Source organism: Trematomus bernacchii, unplaced genomic scaffold (genome assembly GCF_902827165.1).
Source record: "Trematomus bernacchii unplaced genomic scaffold, fTreBer1.1, whole genome shotgun sequence".
Taxonomy (NCBI): Eukaryota; Metazoa; Chordata; class Actinopteri; order Perciformes; family Nototheniidae; genus Trematomus; species Trematomus bernacchii.
This window is the reverse complement of record NW_022987689.1, coordinates 7,322,598-7,348,536: the sequence shown is the minus strand read 5'-3', so window position 1 is coordinate 7,348,536 and position 25,939 is coordinate 7,322,598. Positions and strand designations below refer to the sequence as shown.

The 25,939-nt window shown below is 39.3% G+C and overlaps 2 protein-coding genes across 2 annotated transcripts; both read right to left on the bottom strand.

Moving 5' to 3' along the window:
- Positions 1-1,913: 1,913 nt before the first annotated feature.
- LOC117488315 (phosphatidylinositol 4-phosphate 5-kinase type-1 gamma-like) lies at positions 1,914-18,962 on the bottom strand. The gene is given in 18 exon segments (XM_034137144.1): positions 1,914-3,530; positions 4,655-4,736; positions 6,228-6,479; positions 6,481-6,808; positions 7,146-7,214; positions 8,017-8,173; positions 9,284-9,457; positions 9,553-9,637; positions 9,765-9,813; positions 10,400-10,483; positions 10,566-10,774; positions 11,602-11,901; positions 12,468-12,620; positions 15,160-15,277; positions 15,389-15,519; positions 15,651-15,740; positions 15,924-15,952; positions 18,869-18,962. Coding segments are annotated over 18 exon segments (2,427 nt in total). The 3' UTR covers positions 1,914-3,507.
- A 1,613-nt stretch (positions 18,963-20,575) lies between these two features.
- LOC117488934 (phospholipid hydroperoxide glutathione peroxidase-like) lies at positions 20,576-24,796 on the bottom strand. The gene is made up of 7 exons (XM_034138117.1): positions 24,681-24,796; positions 23,176-23,270; positions 22,794-22,938; positions 22,566-22,717; positions 21,627-21,651; positions 21,457-21,516; positions 20,576-21,114 (listed from the first exon to the last, which is right to left on the bottom strand). Exons 1-7 carry the CDS (start codon positions 24,744-24,746, stop codon positions 21,082-21,084), a joined length of 576 nt encoding a protein of 191 aa, XP_033994008.1. The 5' UTR covers positions 24,747-24,796; the 3' UTR covers positions 20,576-21,081.
- Between the last annotated feature and the right edge of the window lie 1,143 nt (positions 24,797-25,939).

Here is a 25,939-nt window from a genome sequence, read left to right as displayed (position 1 = left end):
AGCAGGGGGAGGAGCAGAGTCATAAAAAAGACATTCATATCTCTTCAATCTGAGATGAAGGTTTGGGAGGAAACCAGAGCAGCCTCAAGTGGACGCTGCGAGAACATGCAAACATGGACTGTGCAGATCTAATGCCACAATAGTGCTTAGAGAATAAAGCTGATGATGATGAAGATTAACATCATTTTTGATGACAGATCTAATGAAAACCACTTTCTCAGCCTGTGGTCTTGGAATAACAGGCTAAATAATATCCTACTAACAGCAGGGCACTGAGATTTGACAAATGTTACTCAAAATATATTTTTGGGGACTATTTTCAGCAGTAGCCAATAGCCAATTGGTTCAATCATTGCATTTTCGCATTGTGTTCCGCCCCTTTTGCTTTTGACACTTTTTACCTACATTCAATTCAAAATGTGTCAATACTCTTTTGACTACAAATAAAAGGCTTTAGATTCCAAAATCTTGTCCCATTTCTACAGATTCTGGATTCATATGCATCTGTTATAGGGATCAGTTTGTGACAAACAAAAAGAAACATGGGATTGGTTAAAGACAATAAATGGTTTTAGAATATGATTAGCCATATAATTTTATGTTTTTTTTACCGCAATCACTTGCACTTGGACTGTTGAACCCTCCTGTCTGAATGTCAGGCCTGGGGAACTGAGGAGGAGCAAAAGGGATATTTGTGTTTTTCAAAGGCAGAAGGACAAAAAGAGGAGAGGCACAATTTCCTTCCAGGACAATTGGCCAGGTGGCTGCTGATCCTTGTCCATCACACATTCCATCACGGCCCGACATGGCTGACTTGTCCCCCTGAGTGACATTCCCAACTAGGGCTTACACATAAAGCACACACATGCACACAGCAGTGCATGTGTACCTGTACCTGCACACGCAGAGGAATATGGTTAACACACACTGCACTCGCTGTAATGTATACTTGGGTGGACAACATCATGGTATGTCTTACTTGAACTTAATTGTTCTAATTTCCCTTCTGTTTGACTTGTACTGTGTGTGTGTGTATATATAGAGAGAGTCCATACTACCACAGATAGCCGGCTCAGATCCCAAAGGGCTGTTTCAGTGAAAGCCATATTGATCCTCGTCTGTTTTATTCCAATGTATTTTTAGCAGCAAAGCCTATGCAGATAAATAAAATGCCAGCCGCTTAAGCAATCAAGATTTCTCATCATTATGTCTGTATAAATGTCAGTGTAATGTGGAGGTTGAGATATGAGACTATAAATATGAGCTTCCCTACTATGGTCAATCAGGAACAGGTCACCAAGTATTGTGGCCAAAAAACAGCTGATATTTTTGAAATGTGTCTTTGGGCGTATTGATCATGGTTCGTACACATTTTCCATACTTATTTCCATACAAATTCCATACATTTCAGGACTCGTATTGTTCTTTATTCAGACCAAACCATGCTTTACTTATTAGCTAGATGTGAATTAAGTAAATAAATGGGGCGAAGCCTGCGAGCTAGTTCAGGCAGTCAACTCGAGCACCTATGCTGCATTCATACATAACGCCCCTTGCCACTCTACAACCAACCAAACAGAGTCTCCTTGATATGCCGCTCTATTTAACCTGCCAGATCTCTCTCTATGCATTGCTTGCTGCTGCTATTGCTGCAGCTACTTCTGCAGCTGCTGCTTGCCTGCCCCACCACCACCCCAGCTTCCACCTGTAGGCTCGGGGGGTTAGTTATTTAATCATCCCTCATCGTGCTGTTCAAGCTGTAATGCTTGAACAGTACAACACATTTCAGTGTGTCAACTTGATTAAACGATTCATATTTGTTATACATTCTGAACTTTTTCATTTTTAATACAGTAGCCTATTCAAAGTATTCAACAGTCATGAAACACACATATTTTTTCATAGTCTTGTCCTTTTTTGTCTTTTAGTAATCACATTACCAAAACGTAACCTTTCTGCACATTTCCTTACTGCGTAAGAACCCTTTTTAAAGAGTATTGCATTTTCAAGAAGCACAAAATTGTAGGAATTCAATACAGGCTGTTTTTGTCTGAGACATGTGGTGCCATCTAGTGGACCAATAACACATATTACATTTCAGAGCTAAATATTTTCTCATTTTCAGCTGTCTTTTGAGTCTGTATAATACACAAAAATATAAAAATCCAACAAAAACTAATTACATCTTTTTTACACAATATACTTTTTTATTATTCTTTTACACAGTGATCAGCTACACACACTGATGCCTACACAGGCAGGTACACTTCAGACTTAACAACACAGTAATATGTTACAGCAGTGCTCGTCCACAGTCAGAAGTTTCATTTTGGTCAATCTTGAATCTTAATGTATGGAAGAGGGGAGGTACTGACTGTGGCAACAATATTTTATGACCAAACTGTATATAAATCTGAGGTTATTTCAGTTCTTTTACACTATTTCCTTTTTCTTACACAGCCAACATGCATATAGCTGGTTCAGACATTCATGGCCATAACAACAAATGGAAGTTACAACTTTTAACACTTTTTGACAAATAGGCAGGACAAAGAACTCCAAATCACACATCAATATGCATGCAAACACATGCATACAGAGACATAAGGGCATATACAGACTCTAATACATGTGCTTCAGCACACACAAAGTTTATCTACAATTTATAAAATATAATTACATTTTCTTTTCTTGTGGTATTTCTTGAACAATGGATTTCAAATCCTTAAAAAGGTGTAAATGCAAACTTTGCATATTTTTATTTTTAAAGTTGTTTTTGAATAATTACATGAGCCCGAAATATTAAAAAAACGTTATGAAAATGAGTTTGTCAATAAGGCATTTTGAGCACAACCATTCATTGTCAGATCAGAGTTTCTTAAGTGGACCAACACGCACCGCTGGACGAACAGAACCCTGTGCACACAGCACGCAAAACATTTACTGTGTTTAAGTTTTGCAACAATGACTGATGACAAAACACAAAACGATTTCAGCCACGTGTATATTGATAAAGTGCTCAAATAAAAATGTATAGCTTTGACATGACCCTAGTGAAAAATAAATGCATGAATAAACTCTGATGCATCAGTCGAAGGGAGAAATCAATAACAAGTATGCCCATTTTGCATAGCCAGAGCTGGCACAGTGCCGCGTGACTCACAGACGCTATAAGCGTCCACAGCAGGAAGCAGAGCAACACCTGATTAACAGCCACCTCTCACAGCGGCACTCAGCTGATTGTGACGCAACCGTATTTCTCTGCTTGATGACAGCTAGATTGTCCAGGAGTTATATTGTTTTAGCCTAATATATTTATTGTTTTATGTTTGTTTAAATATATGCAAGTGTAAGCATGATTATTATATTGTTTTTCTTTTGAATTCCCTGTTGGCATGGCTAGCTCCACATGCAGTAGGGGCGAACAGCATTCATTCCCATAGCGTCCTGGTGGCTTTGTTATTAAAAGCTCAAAGCTTCAGTATATGGAGGCTTTGGCTCCACCCATCACTGCTGTCTCCACCGAGTTACTGAAAGAACAGAGACACAGATGAAGAAACAGACGAGGAATAAGAAAAACCCTAACAGGAAAACAAAAAATACTTATAATAAAGGTCTCCTATTATGCTATTTTTAGGCATATATTATGGGTCTCAGATATATAAAAAATATGTAAAAAAACATGTCTATGATGTGTTTTGCTCAAAATACCAAACAGATCATGCATTTTAGACATCCCTCATATCCCTCTATTTCAGGCCTGTTAGAGAAGTGCTGATTCGGGGTCCTTAGCTTGAAAACCAAAAAAAAGGAGGGGGAGCTTGTGCCTGCTCAGAATTCAGCTAAATGCTGCCGTGATTAAATGCCATATCATGCTCCAAACCACTGCATGGATTGTTTCTGAAACAGTATGGAGCTCAAATGCTTTTTCTCTCACAGGTTTACCACAAGGTGAGTTTTTTTTATTTCCTGCTTCTCTACACATGCTCTCTCCAGTACAGGTTAGCTCTGAGTGTTAGCGATGCTTGCTAATGTAAACAAAGACCATATTACATCCAAAACACGTCGGGCATTGTTTCTGATAGCAACGATTCTGATAGGGCCGTGGGTCCACATTTCCGATATTTCGTCATATCGGACGCAAATCTGGATCCGCTCCTTTGTACCCCCGTTTTTAGAGATTTGGGTACGGAGGAAAAAAGCGAGGGTTTTGTTTTCTGACACTTGGAGTGCGGGGACACATATGTATGTATAAAAGATATCAAAAAGTGCATTTTGCACTATAGGTAACCATTAACGGTACCACTTTACAATAAGACTACCCTTATAAAGGGTTTACGAATAGTTTGTAATTCATTTATTAATTAGGTTGTGAACACTTTGTAAATCATTAATAAGCTTTTATAAGACATGAGATAAACAGGGCAACTGTGACCGGTTGCTTGCCAAATAGTGAGCCTGTGTTGATGTATGAAAACTATGTTAGAACTGGTTTATAAATGGTTCTTAATGATTAATAAAGTGTTTACAACCTAATTATAAACCCTTTATGAATCCTTTATAAGGGTAGTCTTATTGTAAAGTGGTACCCCATTAACTAATCTCTTTTCCTGGGGTTAATGGTATATAATGAATGAGCTGCACACTGTCTCACTCTCCCCTTCTGAGTCCCTCCTGGACTCAGAGCCGTAGTGCAGAGGAGAGTACACCCAGCCCCGGTCCTCCTGAGTCTGCTGCTATCCAACACAGCCAGCAGAGGGCAGCAGAGAGGAGACAAGAAGAGAAAATTAGAAGGAAGCTGGAGAAAGATATATTTATAAAGACATTCGGTGCCATTTTGCATGTTTGGGTAACCAAGATGCACACTTTTGCTCTGGGTCAGTCTGCTTCTCTTTAGAACTTTGCTGAGGAAAATCTAAAGGGTCTCAATTATCAGGGATGATCTGATCTGGATCTTCTGGCTAATATTCGAGCAAAGTCACTTTTAAAAACACCAAATCATATTTTTTCAATCAGCATCTTATTTGCCAAACATTCTAGCAAAGCAGTGAAAAGACTTATCATCATGTCAGGACCTCCTACTATCTCAGTGCTACAGGGAAGGAGTGTGAGGAATCACTTAAATTATAATGTCAATTCAAGCTAACTACAGTTAATTTACTGCAGGTCTTGCAAGATCTTCAAACATATCCTTTAACATTACATAAAGATGCATGCTCCATTTAAATGCACATGATGGCCCTTCAGAAGCCGAAGTTATTAAAATGCAACGTCTTTTTTGCAGATTCAACACTAAATAAGTAATGTGAAATGCACTGTAGCTTTACTTTAAAGTCCTTCTGAAGATCCATAGGCAGCTGTGCTTGTGTCCCAATGGAAGCAGCAATGCAATGGAACAAATTACTCTAACTACTTTGGTGGTGACTTACATTGTAACTTGAGCTAGAGTTTAGCTTACGACGGCCAAGAACTGGAGAGTACACCCAATATCTGCCATCTGCATACTGATGGGGGGATGGATGGACACAAACGCAGATGAAAACACAAAAGTGTGCACAGGAAAATAAAGGGAAGTGAATGAATGATATCACACAACAGGAGAGAAAGATGAGAGATGAAAGAAGGACTTATGATCAAGTAATGAAAGTTGAAAATAGTGAATACTATAATGTCAGAAAGGAAAGATGGAGCATTATGGAGAGCTGTTCATGACTCTGAATGCAGATGGACAGATATCAATACATCATGCTGTACGGTAAAGACAACCCCGGTGTTTTGCTGATACATTCAAAAGCATGAACTATGACAGCCTCGTGCGTAGAGAAATAAGATTATTTTGACAGCGTAAACAACTCCATAGTACGTGCACAGGGCAACACACACAGCCCCCCCCTCACCATCATAATTCTATCACGCTGTCCTGACTGAGCCACTGCGAGAGACCCAGCACATCGTAGAAAAACAGGAGAAGGAAAATGATCTTAACTCTCCGGAAGAGGGCAGACAAAACAAAACGGAAAGGGTTTTCTCCAGTGTGATGGGAAAACAAAATGTGTACTGATGAAATGCTATAGCCAGTTAATTATGTATTCCATCATGCACAGTGAGCCTCTTCAAAATAGCTGTATGTCTTTTTTTGTCTGTTTTCAAGACTAATGGCAGTTCCAGCACATTTGTTTTGTTTTTGTTCTAAAATAAAAAAAACGCACATGAAAAGGGGGACTTACAAAGTAGATGTCGGACACTTGCAACTCCCCGTCCAATGAGTTGTGGCTGCTGGACACAGACAGCTGATTGGACGGTGTACGCAGTGGCGCCTGCTGAGGCACCTGGGGGCTCGGAGGGTGGGAGGGGAGCGGGTGAGGGGGGGTCGAGGGGAGCGGGTGAGGGGGGGTCGAGGTGAGCGGGTGAGGGGGGCTCTCTGTGGGGGAGTGGGAGGATGCGGGGCAGATGGGAGTAAAGGCTGAGCCAGGTGGGGGGGGCGGAGGTGTTTGGTGCCGAGGTGAGGAGAGTGGATTGCATCGTCGGATGAGAAGTTGGAGAAGAGAGGGAGGAAGGCTGAGCGGCGGCGGAGGGAGAGGTGAGCGGTTTGGTGGACGGACAGATGGAGGAAGAGAGGGTGGAGGATGACTGCTCCTCTGACTGAGCAGCGGAGGAGGAGGGTGACACACAGGGAGGAGGAAGGGTGGAGGATGGTGTAATAGAGGGAGTGGTGGAGGGAGTAATGGCGTGGAGCTGAGGATCAGGTGACACACTGGGCGAGGACTTTTCCGTCATCAGTGTCAGCTCTGTGCTCTTTGGGATTTGACTGTATGAAGACAAGAAACTGTGTTAAAAGACTCCTCAGCAGGGAGCTATGGACATTGTAGTAATATCACGTTGCTGTACAGTGGAGGAAATAAGTATTTGATCCCTTGCAGATTTCATTAGTTGGCCCCCTTACAAAGAAATTAACAGTCTATCATTTTAATGGTAGGTTTATTTTAACAGTGCGAGTAAGAATATCAAAAGGTAAATCCAGAAATTGACATTATATAAAAGATACAAATTGATTTGCATTTAACTGTGGGAAATAAGTATCTGATCCCCTTACAAAATCAGCAAGGGATCAAATACTTATCTCCTCCACTGTATATATTGTGTACCTGAGCTCCACCTCCACTGTGATGGTGTCCTGCTTTTCTTCATGAACCTCGACTACTTCTCTCTGCACCCTGGAAGTACACAGGTAGATACATGGGTTATGGTCCAATCTTCAAATAAATCATTGTTTTTCAGGTAATCACACAACTGTTTTGCTTTCTCAAGGCTTTCTGAGAGGAATGGAAGATTATAAATAGTTTGCTAAAACCTCTGGATCGAAGTTGTGCTTTTTAAGAAGAGGTTTTATCACAGCTACTTTAAAGGAGTGTGGTACATAGCCTGATAATAAAGACATATTAATTATATAATATATTATATAATAAAAACGTATTTTAACAGCTTAGTTGGAATCGGTTCGAAGATACATGTTGATGGCTTAGAAGAAAGAATCATTTAATTCAGTTGTTCAAGTTTTATTGTAGAAAATAGGATCTTACTTTCAATAGGCTATGTAATTATTCAACGGAGGATGCATTTACATTTTTGCACAAAAAAAAAGAGTATGCTGACAAACTCAAAGCTGAAGTGCAATTCAAGTATGGATTCCTGTCCAAAAAGAATGACAACTTCTTAAAGGAAGAAGGTTTTTAATTGACCTGTAATGTACAATTAAACGCAGACAGGCTATTTAAATGCAGCCAAATGGTGCGTTACTCCAAGGAGACAAGAAAGGAAGAATTAAAACACCTTTCCTTAGCATTTAGAGAATACTACCAGCTTTTATCATGGCTGCCACTCAGATAATTACGGATCATTTTACTCAGAAGAAAACAATTCGACCGTACCTAGGATGTACGGTAGACACACAGTAAACCATATTCAAATACGATTTTTACTCAAGACACATTTGCATATTCATGAAATGGTTCTCACCTTGCCACACTTGGGGAATGCAGTTGTCTCCTGGAGCGTGGGTGCTCTGGTGTGTCGAAGGGGGTTGTGGGTAAGGAGTTGTTAGAGGAGAGCGTGGTGGCGATGGAGGCTGTGGTAGCATCTTCAAAGGAAGGGGGGGTGCAGGGGGGCTCTCTCCCTGATGTGCATAATAACAAAGGAATAAAAATAGACATCATTTAATATATGCGAGAGAGGAAAATATACTACAAAAACAATATGGAGTGTAATTGCTCTAACAAGATTAGACAACATTACATTAAATATATGCGTGTGCGTGTACAGTATAGTTCTTTACATCTTCATTTCAGTACAATCCTATTGTACTGTTGTACAGTGTACTGCACTAACGCTGTATTTGATATCAGGACTTTTATATTCAGTTGGACATGTGTTCTTCAATCAAATGTACTATTGATTTGTTAAAAGTTTCACTTTCTTTGAATATTGCAACTATACTGCTCCTTCACTTAATTTCTCCACATGGATCAATAAAGGCTCACTTGTGTTCATTTAAAGAGTAAATGGAGCACTCAGATGCAAACAATTGAAACTAATGGTGTGCGAAGTTCAGAAAGACTTAGTAATACTAAATAACTGACACTCACAAGTTCACACTTTATTTTCTTTCTTTATTTTCTTTATTCAGCAGCATTAGCATGTTAAATTAGGCATTTCCTCACTAGCTTTGATGAGATCAGATAAATGAGGCCTCCATAAACACTCATGAAGGCACTGCCACATAGTCAAATAGTCTATATACTAGGTTTCAGTCTTTGGTATTAAGCATCCTATTTTTACTTGGAATAAAAAGTCTTTAATAAACCTGTGTGCAGCATGTCCAGTCTGAAGCACTCATTTGTGCACCAGTCAATCCTAACAGTAGCTAAATCCCAGATCAAATGCACACTAAAGGGTCTTTGAGAATGTTTTCTCTCAGTGATAGTGATGTGTCTTGATATGTGTCCAAAACTGTGGGTTTTCTCCGGAAGTTTTTCCTTGTACGATGTGAGGGTCTAAGGACAGAGGGTGTCGTATTGTCATACTGATATTCTGTACAAACTGTGAAGTCCACTGAGACAAATGTAACATTTGTGATATTGGGCTATATATATAAACATTGATTGATTGATTGATGTTGATGTTACAAATGGAGCTGCTGTGATGCAAGTCAAATTTCAGACTTGATCTGACCATTAATGTATTATCGTATCGTATCATTGTGGACTATTAATATAAGTGAAACTACCGTTGTCCTCCAGCATGTGGAAGCTGCGCGCCCCTCGCAGGTTTTCCAAGTTGTCCAGGTTTTCCTGCCTCTCATCGGTCAGTGAGGGACGCTGCCCGGTTGAACCTGTTCCCCCGCTGGACTTGGACATGGAGAAAGCCCCTCGTCCTCTCTTAGAGGGAGACGATCGCAATGCTGTGAATGCAGTGGATAGGATACATGTACTCTCATTGGTATCATTGTCATCCAAAATAACACACTACATGGCTCATGCACGTTTAAAAACTCACAGCTGCTCTTCTTGAAAACGATGGTGCTGCAGAATCCGTAGAACCTCTCAGCATAGAAGCTAGGTCTGTGAACTGACACTGTGTCCTGTGAAAAACAGATGTAACTTTAATGATGTTGCACTTTTAATACATAACGCCATTAAAGGTGACAGAAAAAAGTGACAAAAAGAACCAAAAATAAAAAATGTGCACTGCTGTGAAAAGCTTCTCACCCCGTCATGGATGAGGGACTTCCAAGAGTGCTCCAGTTTCTTGATCACTCTGTCAGACAAGACAATTGAATTATTTAGTTAGACTCATTCCCTGACTTACTGCAGTTACCTGGCAACCCTGAATCAGAGGCTACAGTGCCACTTGAAATGTTTATGTGAATTTTAGGAGCTGTTTTAAGGGACTGGATTACTCACACTTGTACTGATAATAGCTTTTATGAAAGTCCTATTTTAGTGTTTGATTAAAAACGGTTTGACAAGTCTGGGATTGCTTTTCCTTGTGATCTCTCTCCATCTTTATATATTCCTTGCAGACACATCAATACACCTGCCAACCTAGAGGTAATCATTTCCTTTTGTCATTTAAGAATAGTTTGATTGAAATGACAAGTGCCGCTGTTTGCAGTTGAAGAACAGCAGCATTTTTCAATTGTAAGTTGCAAAACAACCTAGTAAATATCCCAGGAAATCTGGCCTTGTGGCACATAGCTTCAAATTCAAGATTCAATGGTTTTATGGCCTGTGGGATAAAACTGTCCCAGAGTCTAGTGGTTTTACTCCGGCCATGTCTCTGCCCTAACTGATTGCAGTTGGATGTATTGCTTTTCTAAAGGTTTTGTAGTTGTGTTGCCTACCTGTAGGACTGCAGGATGTCAATGATTCCGATGAACAGCAGGAGCCGCTCTCCTTTACTACCCACAGCTGGAATACCACCCATACTGCAGACCGAGAGGAGAACATTATTATAATTTCCAAATGTAATATCATGATAAGGGCAAACGTTATTGACTGGTGGCTTACGTGTCATCATGGTCCAGTGTGTCCCTGCATGTGGAGCCCCCCTGGATGGACTCCATGGCGGTGGAGTACAGAGCCTTCTGAGCTGCCCGCCTCTTCTCGTCCCCTCCCCCTGTGGGCGAGCCCTGAGATTCACGCTCTCGCTCTGCTTGTGTCTTGTTGTGGATCCCAAGCAGTAAACTGTAGTCCATAATCTTGAAACTTTCCAGAACCTGAAAAAAAAAACATCATATATTTTATATTTTATATTGTTGCATCGATTCAGTTGTCTTGTGTCTTATCTGTCAGAGAGAAACCATTATGTATTTTATTTGTTTATTCCTCCTTGTGTCTATTAACCTGATAAAGATGTTATATTTTGCTGCATGTACAGGTCTGTAAAGTTCTTAACAAATAATCTGAGGGGAATTTCTTGTTGTGTATTTTTGACTTGTGATGTGTCATTTTGTAAAGCACTTTGAGCTGCATGTGTTGTATGAAAAGTGCTATTTAAATAAAGCGTTATTATTATTATTATTATTATTATTATTATTATTATTATTATATGTGATATTTCAATAGTTTTTAGCATTTACCAAGGTAATTGATGACCTTTTTTAAATACATTGGTTTGCAACATAGCAAAAATTCCAGACTCAGGGACAGCTTAATTCCACAGGCCATAAGACTATTAAACACCTAAACTTTAAAAAAAAACATCCATAAACATTTATCTGTTTGCATCTTGCAAATTATTTATCTATCATATTCCATTTACTTATATATAGACTGTTCTTGCACTATTTCTATTTTATTTGTTCTATGTCCTATATATATCATCTTGCATTGTTAGAGGAGCCTGTGACCTAAGCTTTTCATTGCCATATCTACACTGTAGCTAATGTGCACATGACAATAAAGCTTTGAATCTTGAATCTTGAATTTAGAAAATGCATTATAGTGTGTTTGGTTGTGCTGCTTATATTAAATTTAAAGAAATGCACGGTGTTAATCTACTTTTAAAACACTTCCACATCCTTCCTCCTCTCTCATTTCTCACCAGGCAGTCTCTCTGCAGAGTTTTGACCAGAGCGCTGTATGTTTCATGGTCCATGGTGAGGCCTTCAGGAACGTCCTTCAGAAAGTCCAGGTCTTTGAAAGTGGGTTTTGACTTCTCTCTTTCCTTCTTGGATGCTCGCCTCTTGTATGTGGAGCCTTTCAAATCAAACTTGAGGTGCATGCGTACAGAGCGCGGTAAAATATTGTTCATGACAACAACTCGGATGTTCTTGCCCCCACACTGGACGCAGTAGAGGCCAAAAAACTTTGGCAGCAAAGTCCGGGGGTTCTGGTTCAAGTTCTTGAGAGGGAATTCAGAGGAAAAGAGACAGGGGAAACTAAATGAATAAGGCATGTCGTGTGTTTCAGCCCCAGTACCATGCAAATGCCAGACAGTCGTTTCCGTTTCTTTTATCTCCAATGGTTTCATGCTTAAACCGTTAAGGAGTGCTAAGCCGAGGTCTCTGTCAGGTACAACCTCTTAGCTTACATCTTTTACAAAGTCACCTTCTGACGCTGTCGTATGGGGGTAGGATAAAGAGGATAAAGATGACTAGTCTCAGGTGTGCTCCTAAACATACACAGTGTACACAAACACCCAAACACATATAAACACAATTACAAAACCATTGGCAAGGTTTCAATTTTCCAGTATCTTTTTTGCTAGTTGAATTTGTTATATTAAATATTAGCATACAAGTTTCAGTAGGCCAAGTGTTTAGTGATACAAATAAGTAAATACTACAAACTGAATAGCGCAACACAACGTAATATGTAAATATAACACACATGTTAAAATTATTGATTTCCAATTTGTATAAGGGTATTCAGTTGGCTCTGATGGAGGAAGGGGTTGGTCTGACTTACCATATAGTAACCAGGAAGTAGTTTCTGTAGAAACTCTGCCTCTTTGTGCTGAACAGTTTTGATGATGAACTCGTCATCGCGGGTCACGTAGAATATGGAGCCACTCGCTCCTGGGTTGGTCAACTCGATCAGTGGCTCATTACATATAGAATACTAGACAACAGACAGACAAAGAGGAACAAATACATATTAAATATAAACATAAATGAAAACATCGAAGCCTGACAATCTTACCCACAATCTGCTTCAACATACAAAAGCCATGAAAGCAGACCTGATTAATTATGAAGCTTACTGCCCGTTTGAAAGAACAGATGGTCTATCTGATAAGGGTCTTGACATTTTTTTTTTAGAGTATTCATACCACCAGAGTTTGTCATTTCATCCTCTCTTTAACACATCATGGGTACTGCATGTTTGCAGAGTAGTTTTAATGTTGGACCCAATAGAGCTTTTAAAATAGCAAACCAAAAGCGAAAGAGAAAGAACTTTGTTTTAAAGTACAAAATTATTTGAGTGCAAATAGGCGTAGTGGGTGTGGTTGCTAAAGATTACAGATGTCGGGGAGTGTAATTTGTAGCTTATGACATTTAAACATTGTTGTACTATGTGTAGCTACAGTGGCTCACTTCTGGCTGCTCCTGAATACCATGAACACAATCAGTTATTATGTTAAGAATAGAATTGGGAGGGATGAAACCCTCTTTAATGGTCACACATGCAGAGCACACAGCACACACAGTGACATTTGTTCTCTGCATTTAACCCATCCTAGTACCAGGAGTCTAGCAAGAGTGTCCGGTGCCTTGCTCAAGGGCACCACGGCAGGGCAGGAGGTGAACTGGGACCTCTCCAAGTAGCAGTCCACACTCCATATTTTAGTTCTGGTCGGGGACTTGAACCGGCGACCCTACAGCTCCCAGTCCAAGCCCCTACTGACTGAGCCACTGCCGTGAGGGAATTGAGAGAAACCCCTTTTAAAATGCATATGTAGCTGCAATAGCATAAATGGTTTTACATTTACGCTGACCACCTTACAATCATTTGGAGCAATCAAGACTATAATAGTAAAAAACATTATCAACACAAAGTAAGAAATGAATTGGACAAAGCTATAACATTTTTAAAGCTTGGGCAACAGAATGCAATTATGCTCCACACACGCAGACTCTGACTGCAGCTACTACAAGGAGTTTAAAAAAAGAAGCTTTAGTCTGTTAATCTTCCTCTGGCACAGGTAGAACGTGAGCTTAGGCGTGCAGCCCATGTGTGTTTGTGTGTGTATACTGTGTGTGTGCATCCTCATTTGCTAAACACTGTACCACTTTATTTTGTTATTTTGTGTGTGGGTGTAGACACGTATTGGTTTTTTGTGAGTGGTTAATTTTCTGAGTGGTAGCACCCTGCTGTGTGATCTTTCCTTATTCCGCTCAACATCAATAAAATGCTTTCGGAGGGAACTTCATATAAGTCTATATTAGGTCAGCTATAATGCTATTTTTATTACGACTTTGCTACTGTACATACAATTGGGAATTAAACAATGCATTTAACTCCAGTATAATGTACATATTTTTCTTATATATTTAAATGCGCAAAAAATAAAAACATTTAACTATATTGTAATTTTTTTGTTAAAGGTAGGGTAGGTAAGTTTGAGAAACCGGCTCGAGATCGCTAGAATTTGAAAATACACAACCGGAGAAAATCTGCCACTTCCTTATAGAGCCCCTCCTCCAACACACACGAACGCGCACATGACCAATGAGGGCACGAGATAAGTCTGTGCCCCGATGGAAGGCTGACAGGCAGGTAGGCCATCCAGTTATTTTAGCCGGGCCGGCTAAAATGATTGGTCGTACTTTTTACAGTACTACGGCTTCCACAGATGACATTTTTTAATGGATTTTTTGTCAAAGCACTTAAGATATTCATTGCTATCGGGATGTTAAGAGCATTCCATGGAATATAACAAAAAGTGTATCTCGAGCCGGTTTCTCAAACTTACCTACCCTACCTTTGGAATTAAAAAATGGAATTAAAAAATATGTCTGGAAATATATAATAGCCACTAACACTGTTTCAGTTTGGCTCTAGTCCTACTATAGGGTACTATCATTATTATTATTATGAACAACGGTGTATTTAATTAATATGATCATTATTTAGGTGTCTAAAGGCGAAAAACTATGCATGATGTGTTAACATTCACTTCACTACTGATGCTCTATGGGAGAGATTTCCCGTGCACAACACTTAAAGGTGGGGTATGTAATTTTGGAGAAACCAGCTCGAGTGCGCTAGAATTTGAAAGTAAACAACCGGAAAAAATCTGCCTCTTCCTTCAGACTTCCTTACAGAGCCCCTTCTCCAACACAAACGAACACGCACATGACCAATGAGGGCACGAGATAAGTTTGTGCACAGATGGAAGGCTGACAGGCAGGTAGGCCATCCAGTTATTTTAGCCGGGCCGGCTAAAATGATTGGTCGTGCTTTTTACAGTGCTACGGCTTCCACAGATGACATTTTGTTAAGTATTTATTGTCAAAGCATTTAAGATATTCATTGCTATCGGGATGTTAAGAGCATTCCATGGAATATAACAAAAAGTGTTTCTGAAATAAATTACATACCCCACCTTTAAGACATTAACATACTGCCGATGCATTAGAGAAAATAAATATCTCACCAAGTAGTCATCTGGCCGGATCCCGAACAGCTCTCGGAAGTAGCGGAAGGCCACAGGGGCGTAGTTCTTAAACCTGAAGTCTGGGTAGTGGTGAGCAGGAGTGAGGTTGCTGCCTTCTCTGTATGAAGCAGGATGGAACCAAATTGGAAGAGTGAAAGAAGATAAAAGGTTATATTGAATACTTGCCACACACATGCACATAAACACACCTCTGCTCATTCTATGCCACCTGGGGAAGAAGATGCTTTCCACCACATAAAAGTCCTGCATCAGCACATCTCTCTCAGGCTTGGAGCTGAGGTTGCCTACAGTGTATCCGATACCCAGCTGGATGGACCCTTGCAAGGCGGAGGAGGTAGTCTGGGGGCGGAGAACAGAGAAAAGAACAACAGAGTAAGATGTGGGTGGAACGTGGTTGATAAAAATTGTGACGCCAAACCTACACGCAGACAAAAGATTAAAACAAATACTGATGAAGAGAGAAAGCCTACCTTCTTGTATGTTGTTTCTCCAGAAGCATCTACCCTCCTGTGGCCTATCTTTTTCTCATGGCCTGGGCCAACTCCAAATGGGGATGGCATCTGTCACAAGGAAAGGAAATGGAAATGTGACACTGTAGCCTAGGTAGTTCATTTATTGTATATTGTCCATTCGGAGGTGTGGAATTGAACCATGCAGCAAAACAATACACAAGAAAGAAGTAGAAAAGTAGAAAAAAGCAACAGGTGAGACAGACAGGTGAATATTGTGTAGAAGCCTCTTACCTCTGATATCTGAGCCTTCTTGGCTGAATCTGTGGACAGAGACAAAGAGAAGGAATAATTGGTTGATTGTGTCTCAATGGTACATTATTTAGCGTAACTGCGTGAAAGCATTGTAATGGAATGGCAACTTTGGCATCAGACTCACACTTGGTTTGGTGATTGTTAGCCAGACACATCTAGGCCATCATAAGAACTTAATGACTTACACAACAATCAGAACAATTAACTCAAGGCATACATCCACCCCTAACACTAACACGCTTTTTATTTACTTGACATTGATTCAACCCATACCTTAGACCGTTTTCTTTAAAGGAATACCCTCCAACATCAAGACAAACAGTAGAAATTGTAGGTATATAATACATGTATAATATGCAATCAACTACATTGAATGTATCTATACTGTATATGATCATCCAAATATCTTCAAGTGCCCAGTAAAGTGAACATTTGAACATATATAATTCCATGACGCAGGAAAACATTTTGTGAGGTTATTTTACCCACATCCCCCAGCTAATTTTCTCTTAATGTTTATTTAATTGGAAAAATCCACGATACAATTTTGTACCAGATACCGCTTAAAGCTGGTTTTGAATCCTTTATACAAAATGTCTCTGTAAACAATAAATCTGTGGTCAACTCACCAGCAGAGAAGTTCAGTGCCTACAGGTTACAAATGGTTCTCTAATCCAGAAATACATGCAGCTATATTCCTGGCCAAACCAAAACCTGACATCCAGTAGTCAGAACCCGGCAGAGTGCACTCACTGTTTGCTATTCCTGGACCTGTGAGATTTGCAACAAGAAGGTAAAAACTCAATTGGATTGACTTCCTCTCTAATCTGTGCACTGCCATTGGCCAAGGTCTCCAGATCATGACGCTAGCCTATCACGCATTAGAATTAAGAAGAATCTTTCCCTCTGACATGACTGTATGTGTGACATGTTATGAGAAACGAAGTGGCAGGAAGGAAGGGATTGAATGGGAAAAGAGACAGTTCACAATTGTAGTATCACAGTACTACAAAGTACTTGGTTTAACAGTATTGTGCTTAGGTTCAGGTCGTGTGAGGGTGAAGATTAAGGAAGTGCAGCTGACAGAGAAAGGATAATGAATCTTTAAGCCATGTTGAAGTACTGCACAAACACTGAGGCACAGTTTGTCATCACTAAGGCATGACAGGACACAATCGTAGATCATATACAGTATAATACATAATAAAATAATATCTTGTTGCTGCTGGGTCAGTACATGTCTTACAATAACAGGTGCATTAGTACTAAGGAAGGTTTCCAAATCACCTTTTCATGTTACTTACTATTACTATGTATGTACATGCAGCTATCTTGTAACTTATGTTAAAATGTGCATGTCCCAAATGCATGAAGTATACGCACATTTGGGGCATACTTTGTCATAACATTGCATTTTGAACTTTGACCTAGTTGCTTATATCCCCTGTGCATATTAATGTGGGTCAAAATAGCCACAAAATAAACATGTTGGCTTGCAAACTGCGAAATGAGAACAGATGCAGTAGGACATGCTGGTATTTTTGGCAACCCACATTTAATGACTATGACTATTTTACTGATTTAATTATTTCTCTTATTTTCATGCGGCTGGTTACTACACCTGTAACCTGCAGATTAACGCTGAAACAAAGCCTGTCAGGCAGAACAATGAGAAGGAGTATCCAGGGACAGGCGCGCACACAAAGAGTCTCTGCGGGATTAGGGTCAGGCCAGAGTAATGTGCCACTGAGCCGCAAGCAACAAACAGGACAAGCACATTGTAGCATCTTCGATTACTATGTGAGACACAGGCTTCCTTTAGGACTGTGTTTTTAGAACGACCATGTGTTAAAACAGAATTACTGAAAGCTTATTTAGATATTCTTGTAATGATACATTTGTGTCAGGGAAGTATGCCTAAGGCCTGTGTGTGTGTGCATGTCATTGTAAAGAGGATTAGATATCTCCCTTATCAGCTGTGGCGGCCAGTTGCTTTAACATTAATGTGACACTCAACACAGCAGTAGATTTTTCTGCCCAGAGGCTCTCTGCACACAAGTATAATCTGGTGGATTTAATAATAACCACGTGTGCACAAACATCCAATGTTATACATGAGGCACATGCAAAGACAACTTGTTGGACCTGCTAAACTGATGAGGATCACATCTGCTTTCCTTCATTAACATTTGCAAAAAATAGAATACAACTGTAATGCATGTTGTGTCGTATTTGCAGCCATTACACAGTGATGCTTCAAATTGATACCCACAAGGGATTAGTGTGTGGTTTATGTTATAATTCCATATCAGATTATGTAAAGCACTCTTCAGATTTAGCTAGGAAGAGGAAGTGAGGGATGGACTGAATTATGAAGACAGACAGAGGTTGAGTAGAGCAATATGACATTGTGTGCATGTATCATAGAAAGCTATCTCCTGCCAATGCTGCACTAATGACTATTGTGCATGTGTGTGTGAATAGCTCAATACTCATTCAGGTAACATCTCAGATGGTCTTCTTCAGGTTTAGCAGTTGGGTGTACATATTTCTAATGAGCACTTTGTGTTTGTGCCAGGCTGCAGTGAGCCACTGACACTATGGGCCATTTGCATCAGAACAGCAGTGACTTGAATCTTGACACTGTTATCCAAGCAAGCACTTTATTATTCATGTACACAGTTTATGTTGCTCTAAATAAAATGTAAAATGTCAGTGATCCGTTTTTGTAACAAAAATATATGTTTCTCTATTATGTTAAGCCCATGCCTAGCTACATCCAGATAGATTATGGTGGGCTACTACCCATTTATGACCAATTTATGTCACCTTCTGTCACGGGTAGCTGGGTTTGAATAGGACCCCCGGGATGACTGCATTATTTAATCGACAATAAAAGACTCCTAATGGATGAACATTCATACCGGTGTCCCCCAGGTCAAGCTGCAGACAGAGGCCAGCGGCCGCTTCCTCACTCGTCCTCCCGTCATCCCCGGTTTCCGCAGTCCTCCCGTCCATCTCCCGGACGATTCCTGGCGACGACCCTCAGCCGTATCCTTCCTCAATGAGAACAAGATGAGGCAGTTTGCGCTTCGAAGTAATGTAGATATCCTATCATTCCACCTTCTTCGATATGTACCACTATAATTACATAACTCTACGCGTGTGTATCTGTCGCTGTGTATAGACGCGCAGCGTTCAGAACCAGCGGTGCTGATCATCGCCACTGTGCGTCATTCTCACGCTGATACGCCACAGCATCATTTTACTAAGCTGCCAAATCTAACCATCATTGTGGAGGTATCATCTAACGTCGACTATTGTGATGCTTATGGGAAAAAGACGACATGTATTTCATTGTAATTGTTATTCATTGGGACAGTCTCCAGAAGTGTTTGGAATCTCATTTCCGCTTCGAGATAATAACATGACCAAAAAAACAGTCATGATGAAAACATTAAAAACTCCACCGCGGTGATGTTGGTATTAGGTTGGACATTTTACAAAAATGTACTACGGGTTTCTTTTTTAGTTTCACAAACTGTCAGCAGTAAGAGGACGTTAGTAGGTTAATATCCAAGCCCTGGCTCTTAATCTTAACCACAGGCTTTAATTTAGGGACAGTCAATAAATAAATTCAGACGACACAAAACGAAAGTAGTGCTAACATGCCACTTCGCCCTTAGTTAAAATTATGTTAAAAAAAAACAATGTATTCGTCCTTTTTGATTGCTGATATGTTATGATTTACACAATTGATCAAACAAAAATATTTAAATAGAAATATTTCCTTTTTTTCAATAGCTCCTGTACTGTGTGTCACCCAGTGATATTGCTACACTGGAGACGCAATACACCCCTACTTTTATTGGACTTTAGGGATTCTACCATTTATTTCTATGAAAATTAACTCTATACTATATTTTCCACAGTACATAGCTGTAATGATTTGGAGAAAATAAATAGTTTACATGACTTGGAAACTATTTAAAAAATGCAGTACTTTCATAACAATATTCATACAATGAGGTGTGTCATGCATGTCCAATGTAGTAATGCAATCCTGCAATTAGGTCACATAACATGGAAGCTACTTTAAAAATAATTGAGACCTTTCTATTAAAGCCAGCTGATTTGTCCATAAAGATATTTATATAAAATGGAAGAAGCTCAAATCCAATCAAAAGAAAGGTGTCCTACTTATCCAGTGTAGTTATACAATGCATTGATTTGGAGTAATAAGGGCACATCATTTGGAAATAACACATTCTCCCAATTATAAAGAAATATAAATATATATATTTATCCAAAAAAGGTAGAATAAAGTCCAATAAGGAAGAGATGTGTCCTATTTGTCCAATGTAGTTATACAATGCTGCATTGATGATATACTACTGCAATTTGTTCTTCAAATTGGAGTTATCAGATCACTTCACATCAAAGCTGTTGAAGAGAACCAAGAACATTAAATGTAAACAAAATTAAGATTTTCACATGAAATAGAAGGTGAAGAAAAATTCAAATCTACTTATCCATTGTAGTAGTACGATGCTGCATTGATTTGGAGCTGGTCACATGAGCTATGACAAGCTATTCATAGTTATATAATAAACACACCATTGACAAAGCCAGTAGGTAATCAGGTAAGCATTCATGTCCTGAACAGCATTTATTTTCCAGCTTCATCACATAATTAGTCATGAGTCACATATACAATAACGGGCCCTTCGGCAAGTTAAGTGCAAATAATATCAGTAGCTTTCCAGAGAGTTGTGTAAACACATGGCGTCTGTTGTCCTGACATAAAACTGACATTGACACACAGGCAATACTTGTAACTTAACATTGACAAAGGACTAGTGGGTGTTTGTATTGGAAAAGGGAATGGCTGAATATGGAGCAAGATGTGAAGGGTCTCTATTTTGCAAAGCTAGTGAATGTCCTTTCATATGGTCCTCTGGGTCTGGTGGGGGTGTGTTCTGGGGGTTAGTTGCACGTTTTTGATCATCAGGCCTGCCCTCCCCAATGTTGGGTTTACAGACAGGCCGTCACTGGTCCAGACACACACACACACACCAATACCCCAAAGACCATGGGAGAGGTCAGGAGTCAAACAAACAAAGAGGAGACAGTAGTATTACATGTACGTTGGCAGGTCCTTCTCCACCACCTGCAAAGAGAAATAAGTAGACCTTTACTATAACCAAGAGGACAAATGGGGAATGGCCCCATGAAAATAAGCATATATGTAAGATCTAAAATACAAATAACTATCAATCAAATGAATGGCAAATGCAAGAAATTGGTCCCACTGTTACACTTTGCATTAGATTAAACCGTGTTTTATTTGGATATTTCTCATGCAGCTATAAAAAAAAAAACTGTATTCAAGTTCTTAAAAAAAGAAAGAAATTTGAATAACCTTAAATTCAAATGTTTATATGGTTCCTTTGGAAATATGTTAAACTACATTAAAATAAAAATGTTTTGAAAAGCAGTGACTGCCACTTACGCTGGGATCATCTGTCGGCCCGTATCTCTTCACCACTTGTCCTTCTTTGTTTATCAGAAACTGTTAAGGGATAAGATATCAAAGGATAAGCACGTGTATTTTTAATGTAGTTGAGGATCACTGAAGATGCATTTTAAAAAGAAATAGTGCCAACTACATTAACAAATTACCTTTGTGAAATTCCATTTGATGTTACTGTGAAGAGAGAGAAAAAGTATTACAACACCGTTATAGCCCCAATGGAACAATTCCTCAGTTAAAGTCAGAGGATAGTTCTTAATTTAATTCAGATAACTTCTCAAGCCACTCCTGCAGCATGTTCTACTTTGCTGCTGTCCCGAGACCATTTATATGCTCAGTATGACAGTTATATGTATTTTCCCAGTATATGGTGAAATGCACTGCTTTATGCTCAGTCAGCAAGCAGGTGCATGTGTAGATTTTGTGGCAAATCACCACTTTTTAAGCTTACATGGATGGAATATAGATTATAAGGGTACTTTATTTATAACACAAATTACATTACATTACATTACATTACATGTTAGACGCTTTTATCCAAAGCGACTTACATACTCAATACTGTGGGCAATCCCCACAGGAGCAATTTGGGGTGAAGTGTCTTGCCCAGGGACACAACGACATGCTGACTGCAGTGGGGTTTGAACCTGTGACCCCCTGATCCGTACACCAACGCACATCCCACTGCACCACACGCCTCCCTCCCCCCAAATGATATAAATATTGTAGCAAGTGAGTAGTTAAATTCCCTTTTTAATACTAGCGCACAGTTAGTCTTTTAATGAGATGACCATGATAGAACAATCTCTTCGATGCTGTGAACAACTCTTTACAACCCCACCGAGAGCGAATAAGAAACAAAGAAGAACAGAGTAGTGCAATGAAGAAATAAGGGTACATGTGAAAAGAGAATAACTTTATTCTTACAATGAAACAATTACAAATGATATAAAATGTATCTAAATATCACTTGTATCTCCAACTTTTAGAGATAAAATGTGGCTACACTTCTAAGACATTTCACTTATGGGTCATATTAATGTATGTATGTCTCTAAAGCAAACAGAAACAATAAGACAATAACTCACTTTCCCAGGGTTCCCTTGCCTTTTGGCTGTGCCTTCATCCACTTCCAAAGAGGGTGAGCCTTGTCTCCATTCACCTCAATCTTACTGAAGAGGACAAACTCGGCATTGTAACCTTTGGCAAACTCGTTAATATCTGCGTCAGTCCCTGGCTCCTGGATTGAACAAAAAGAAAATGTGTTAGTAAAGTTTATAAATATGAAGCCCTTTTTCAAGTGTTTTTTTAATTACCTGTCCTCCAAACTGGTTGCAGGGGAAGCCCATGATGCGTAAACCTTTCTCAGCGTAGCGGACGTGCATTTCAGCTAGCTGAGTGTAGTTTACCTTGGTCTTTCCTCATTTAGAGGCAACATTTACAATGATGCAAACGTGTCCTCTGACAGCAGAAAAACAAAAAATAACATAAAGTTTGAAATTAGAAAAATGTTCTGCAAACTACTGCTATAGTTAGATAGATCATTTATTGATCCCAATTTAGGATATTATTTATTTATTTTGTTCATGACAAGAAATGTTCCACACCATACTGCTGTGAATTTAAACTCTATTAAAGTCATCAATTCCTTTCCTTTATTAAACCACAAGAACACATGAAATGATGTGTTTATTTCACCTGTATTTTTCAAGAGACTCCTCATTGCCATCAATATCATTGGCAGAGAATTCGTAGATGGACTTGGCAGACTGCCAATCTCCCACCTGAGCGCACTGCATGGAGGGGAAAAATAGAGATTATATAAGGTTAGAGTGTATGATTAAGCAAGACATCTTATAGTAGGGTTGTTCAGGGCTAAAGTCCATTGAAGTAGTAAAACAAAGGGCAAAACTAATATAAGTTCAGGCCTAGGAAATCAACAAGATGACTCACAAATTCTGAGGAAAGATAAGTCAAGTGAATGCAAGTCAAGACAAGAAAAAGGCAAGGACGTTGCACTTTAGCACATTGTGACACATTTGATGTTCCGATCCTTGAACTTGTACACAGTACAGATTAATCCACATTAAGAGACCTTCACCCATGTCTAGCAACATACCCAACATAGCATATTAGAAATATTAAAGGATCTAGTAATGTTATCAGAGGTGAAAAAAGTACTCAGATCTTGTACAAGTAAAAGAACTAGAGTGTATGGAATACTTTGTTACAATTAGAAGTCCTGCAATCAAAATGTTACTCAAGTAAAAGTACAAAAGTCTTAAGTACTCATGCAGATCGGACCGTTTGAGAAAAATACGTAGGGTATCATATGTTTTGATTATAATTATTAATGTATTAAAGTGTTATCAAAGCTGGTATAGGTGCAGCTAGTTGAAATTACTTTGTATACTGCAGGGTAGCTTGTGAATTTACTCCAGGTGTAGCTAAAGTCTTATTTAAGTGTTGTTTATATTTAATTAACCTGCAAATCTGCAAAGTAACTTAAGGTATTCAATACATGTAGGCTATTGGAGTAAAAGCACACGATTTATGTCTGAATTGTAGTGGAGTACAAGTACAAAGTAGCATTATATAGAAATACTCAAGTAAAGTCCAAGTCCCTCAAAATTGTACTTAGGAGCAGTACTTGAGTATACACTTAACACCACTGAATGTTATTTAATTAGCCATTATGCTTTTACAGCATTGTTAAAATCGAGGGAATGAAAGCATAGCACCTAATGCTTCTCCTGATCAGATAAATTAAGATCAACCAAGACTGTTGCCACAATGCCACGGATTATTGGCAATTTGAACAGCATCGTTATCCTTTCACGCTTTATTACACCGTATGGATTGAACGCAGTACAACCAGCTAGCTGATAACAGTGACGCTTTCATAACAGAAAAACCGAGAAATGTGAGGCGATTCAGCTGCTCCGCGTGTCTGTAGCAGTAAACCGTTAGTTACAAACCCTACTGACAAATCCCTTCCTTACATTAGCTTGAGGCTTCCTCACGTCCCTAGCTTTAGTGGCTGCGTCAACATCGGACCCATTTTTCCGTTACACCGCATTTAAAAATAGAAACGATAAATCTGACCTACGTTCAGCGTACAAGCAGAAGCGGACACATACATGTTTTTTTTAAACATAGCAGGAACAGAGATAGACATATTTTATTGTGATCTATACACTTACCATGCTTCTCACTACTCCTCTGCTTCCTAACAGACCTAACAACAGTGTAGATGTGTACAGCCACATTTCCGCTGCGACCTTTGTCACGTGATCTGTTAGCACCGCCCACCGAGTGACGCACTGCGCACGGAAGTGGCAGATTTTCTCCGGTCGTGTATTTTCAAATTCTAGCGATCTCGAGCCGGTTTCTCAAACTTCCATACCCTACCTTTAATATTAACTGTGTGTTATGAATGTACAGACACTGTTATAAATATATTATATATATGTATTAATATAAATTCCCTATGAATTTATGCTTTGAAAGTATTAAAGTAAGAAAAAAACGTTGAATTGATTGTTCCCAAAAATAGTAGTTTTTGCTGTTTTTATTCTTTCATACACATTTGTTTTAGTTTCTAGTGGACAGCAGAAGTTGAAAACAACGTGGATGTACTGTATCAGCTTTTAAGTAGAATGTAATATGTTTTATTCACACATCCAGCAGACGAAGAAACCTTTGGAGTTGTGTTTTTTCTGAGGAACATAAGGATGTTACATGTAACTCTCTTTTAGCTCTGCTGTTGGTCTATTTCAACTCCTAGGGGGAAATGGTGGGCTCTTTGGCTGTGAAATCCTTCACGTTCATCATCTAGTTACTAACTTTGTCTGTCTGATGTTTGGTACTGAGTACAGTAGGTAGTGAAAAACAGAAAAAACAGTATGTGGAAACGGCAGAGACCACTGCTATTTGTCGCTCTTTTGCCAAATTGTGTCATCATTCATGTTCCCACCACCCTAATAGTTACATAACACGTTTGGGCAAATGCAGGTCCAAAATGAATTTACTTTTAGTTGTCTTATTTTCTCTCCACCAGCTCCTGAGGGAAGTATCTTGCTTTTTAGCTATTACAACATTCTCCACTAAAGTCCTCAGCTAATTACCGTATATCTTTGTTTTTGGAGCTTTAAGCAAAAGGCTTGTGTGATGTTGGTGTTAATCGCTCACTGAGGAGGGACAATCTCATAGGATCACTTTGGAATTATAACACATTCATGCCTCAACATGTTTTTGCAATGGGAAAGCGTCAGTTTCTTTGAAACATTGGACTGCAACAAAAAGCAGGCTGCTCTGGAATTAGAAAAATGCATTCACTGATCTGTCACAAACCAGCTAAAAGTTTGTGTGAAAGGAGATAAGCAAAGTTAATGTGACAATAAAATGTTGCTAATGCCAAACAAATGTTGATCAAACCCTAATCTGGAGATGTGGAGCCTGT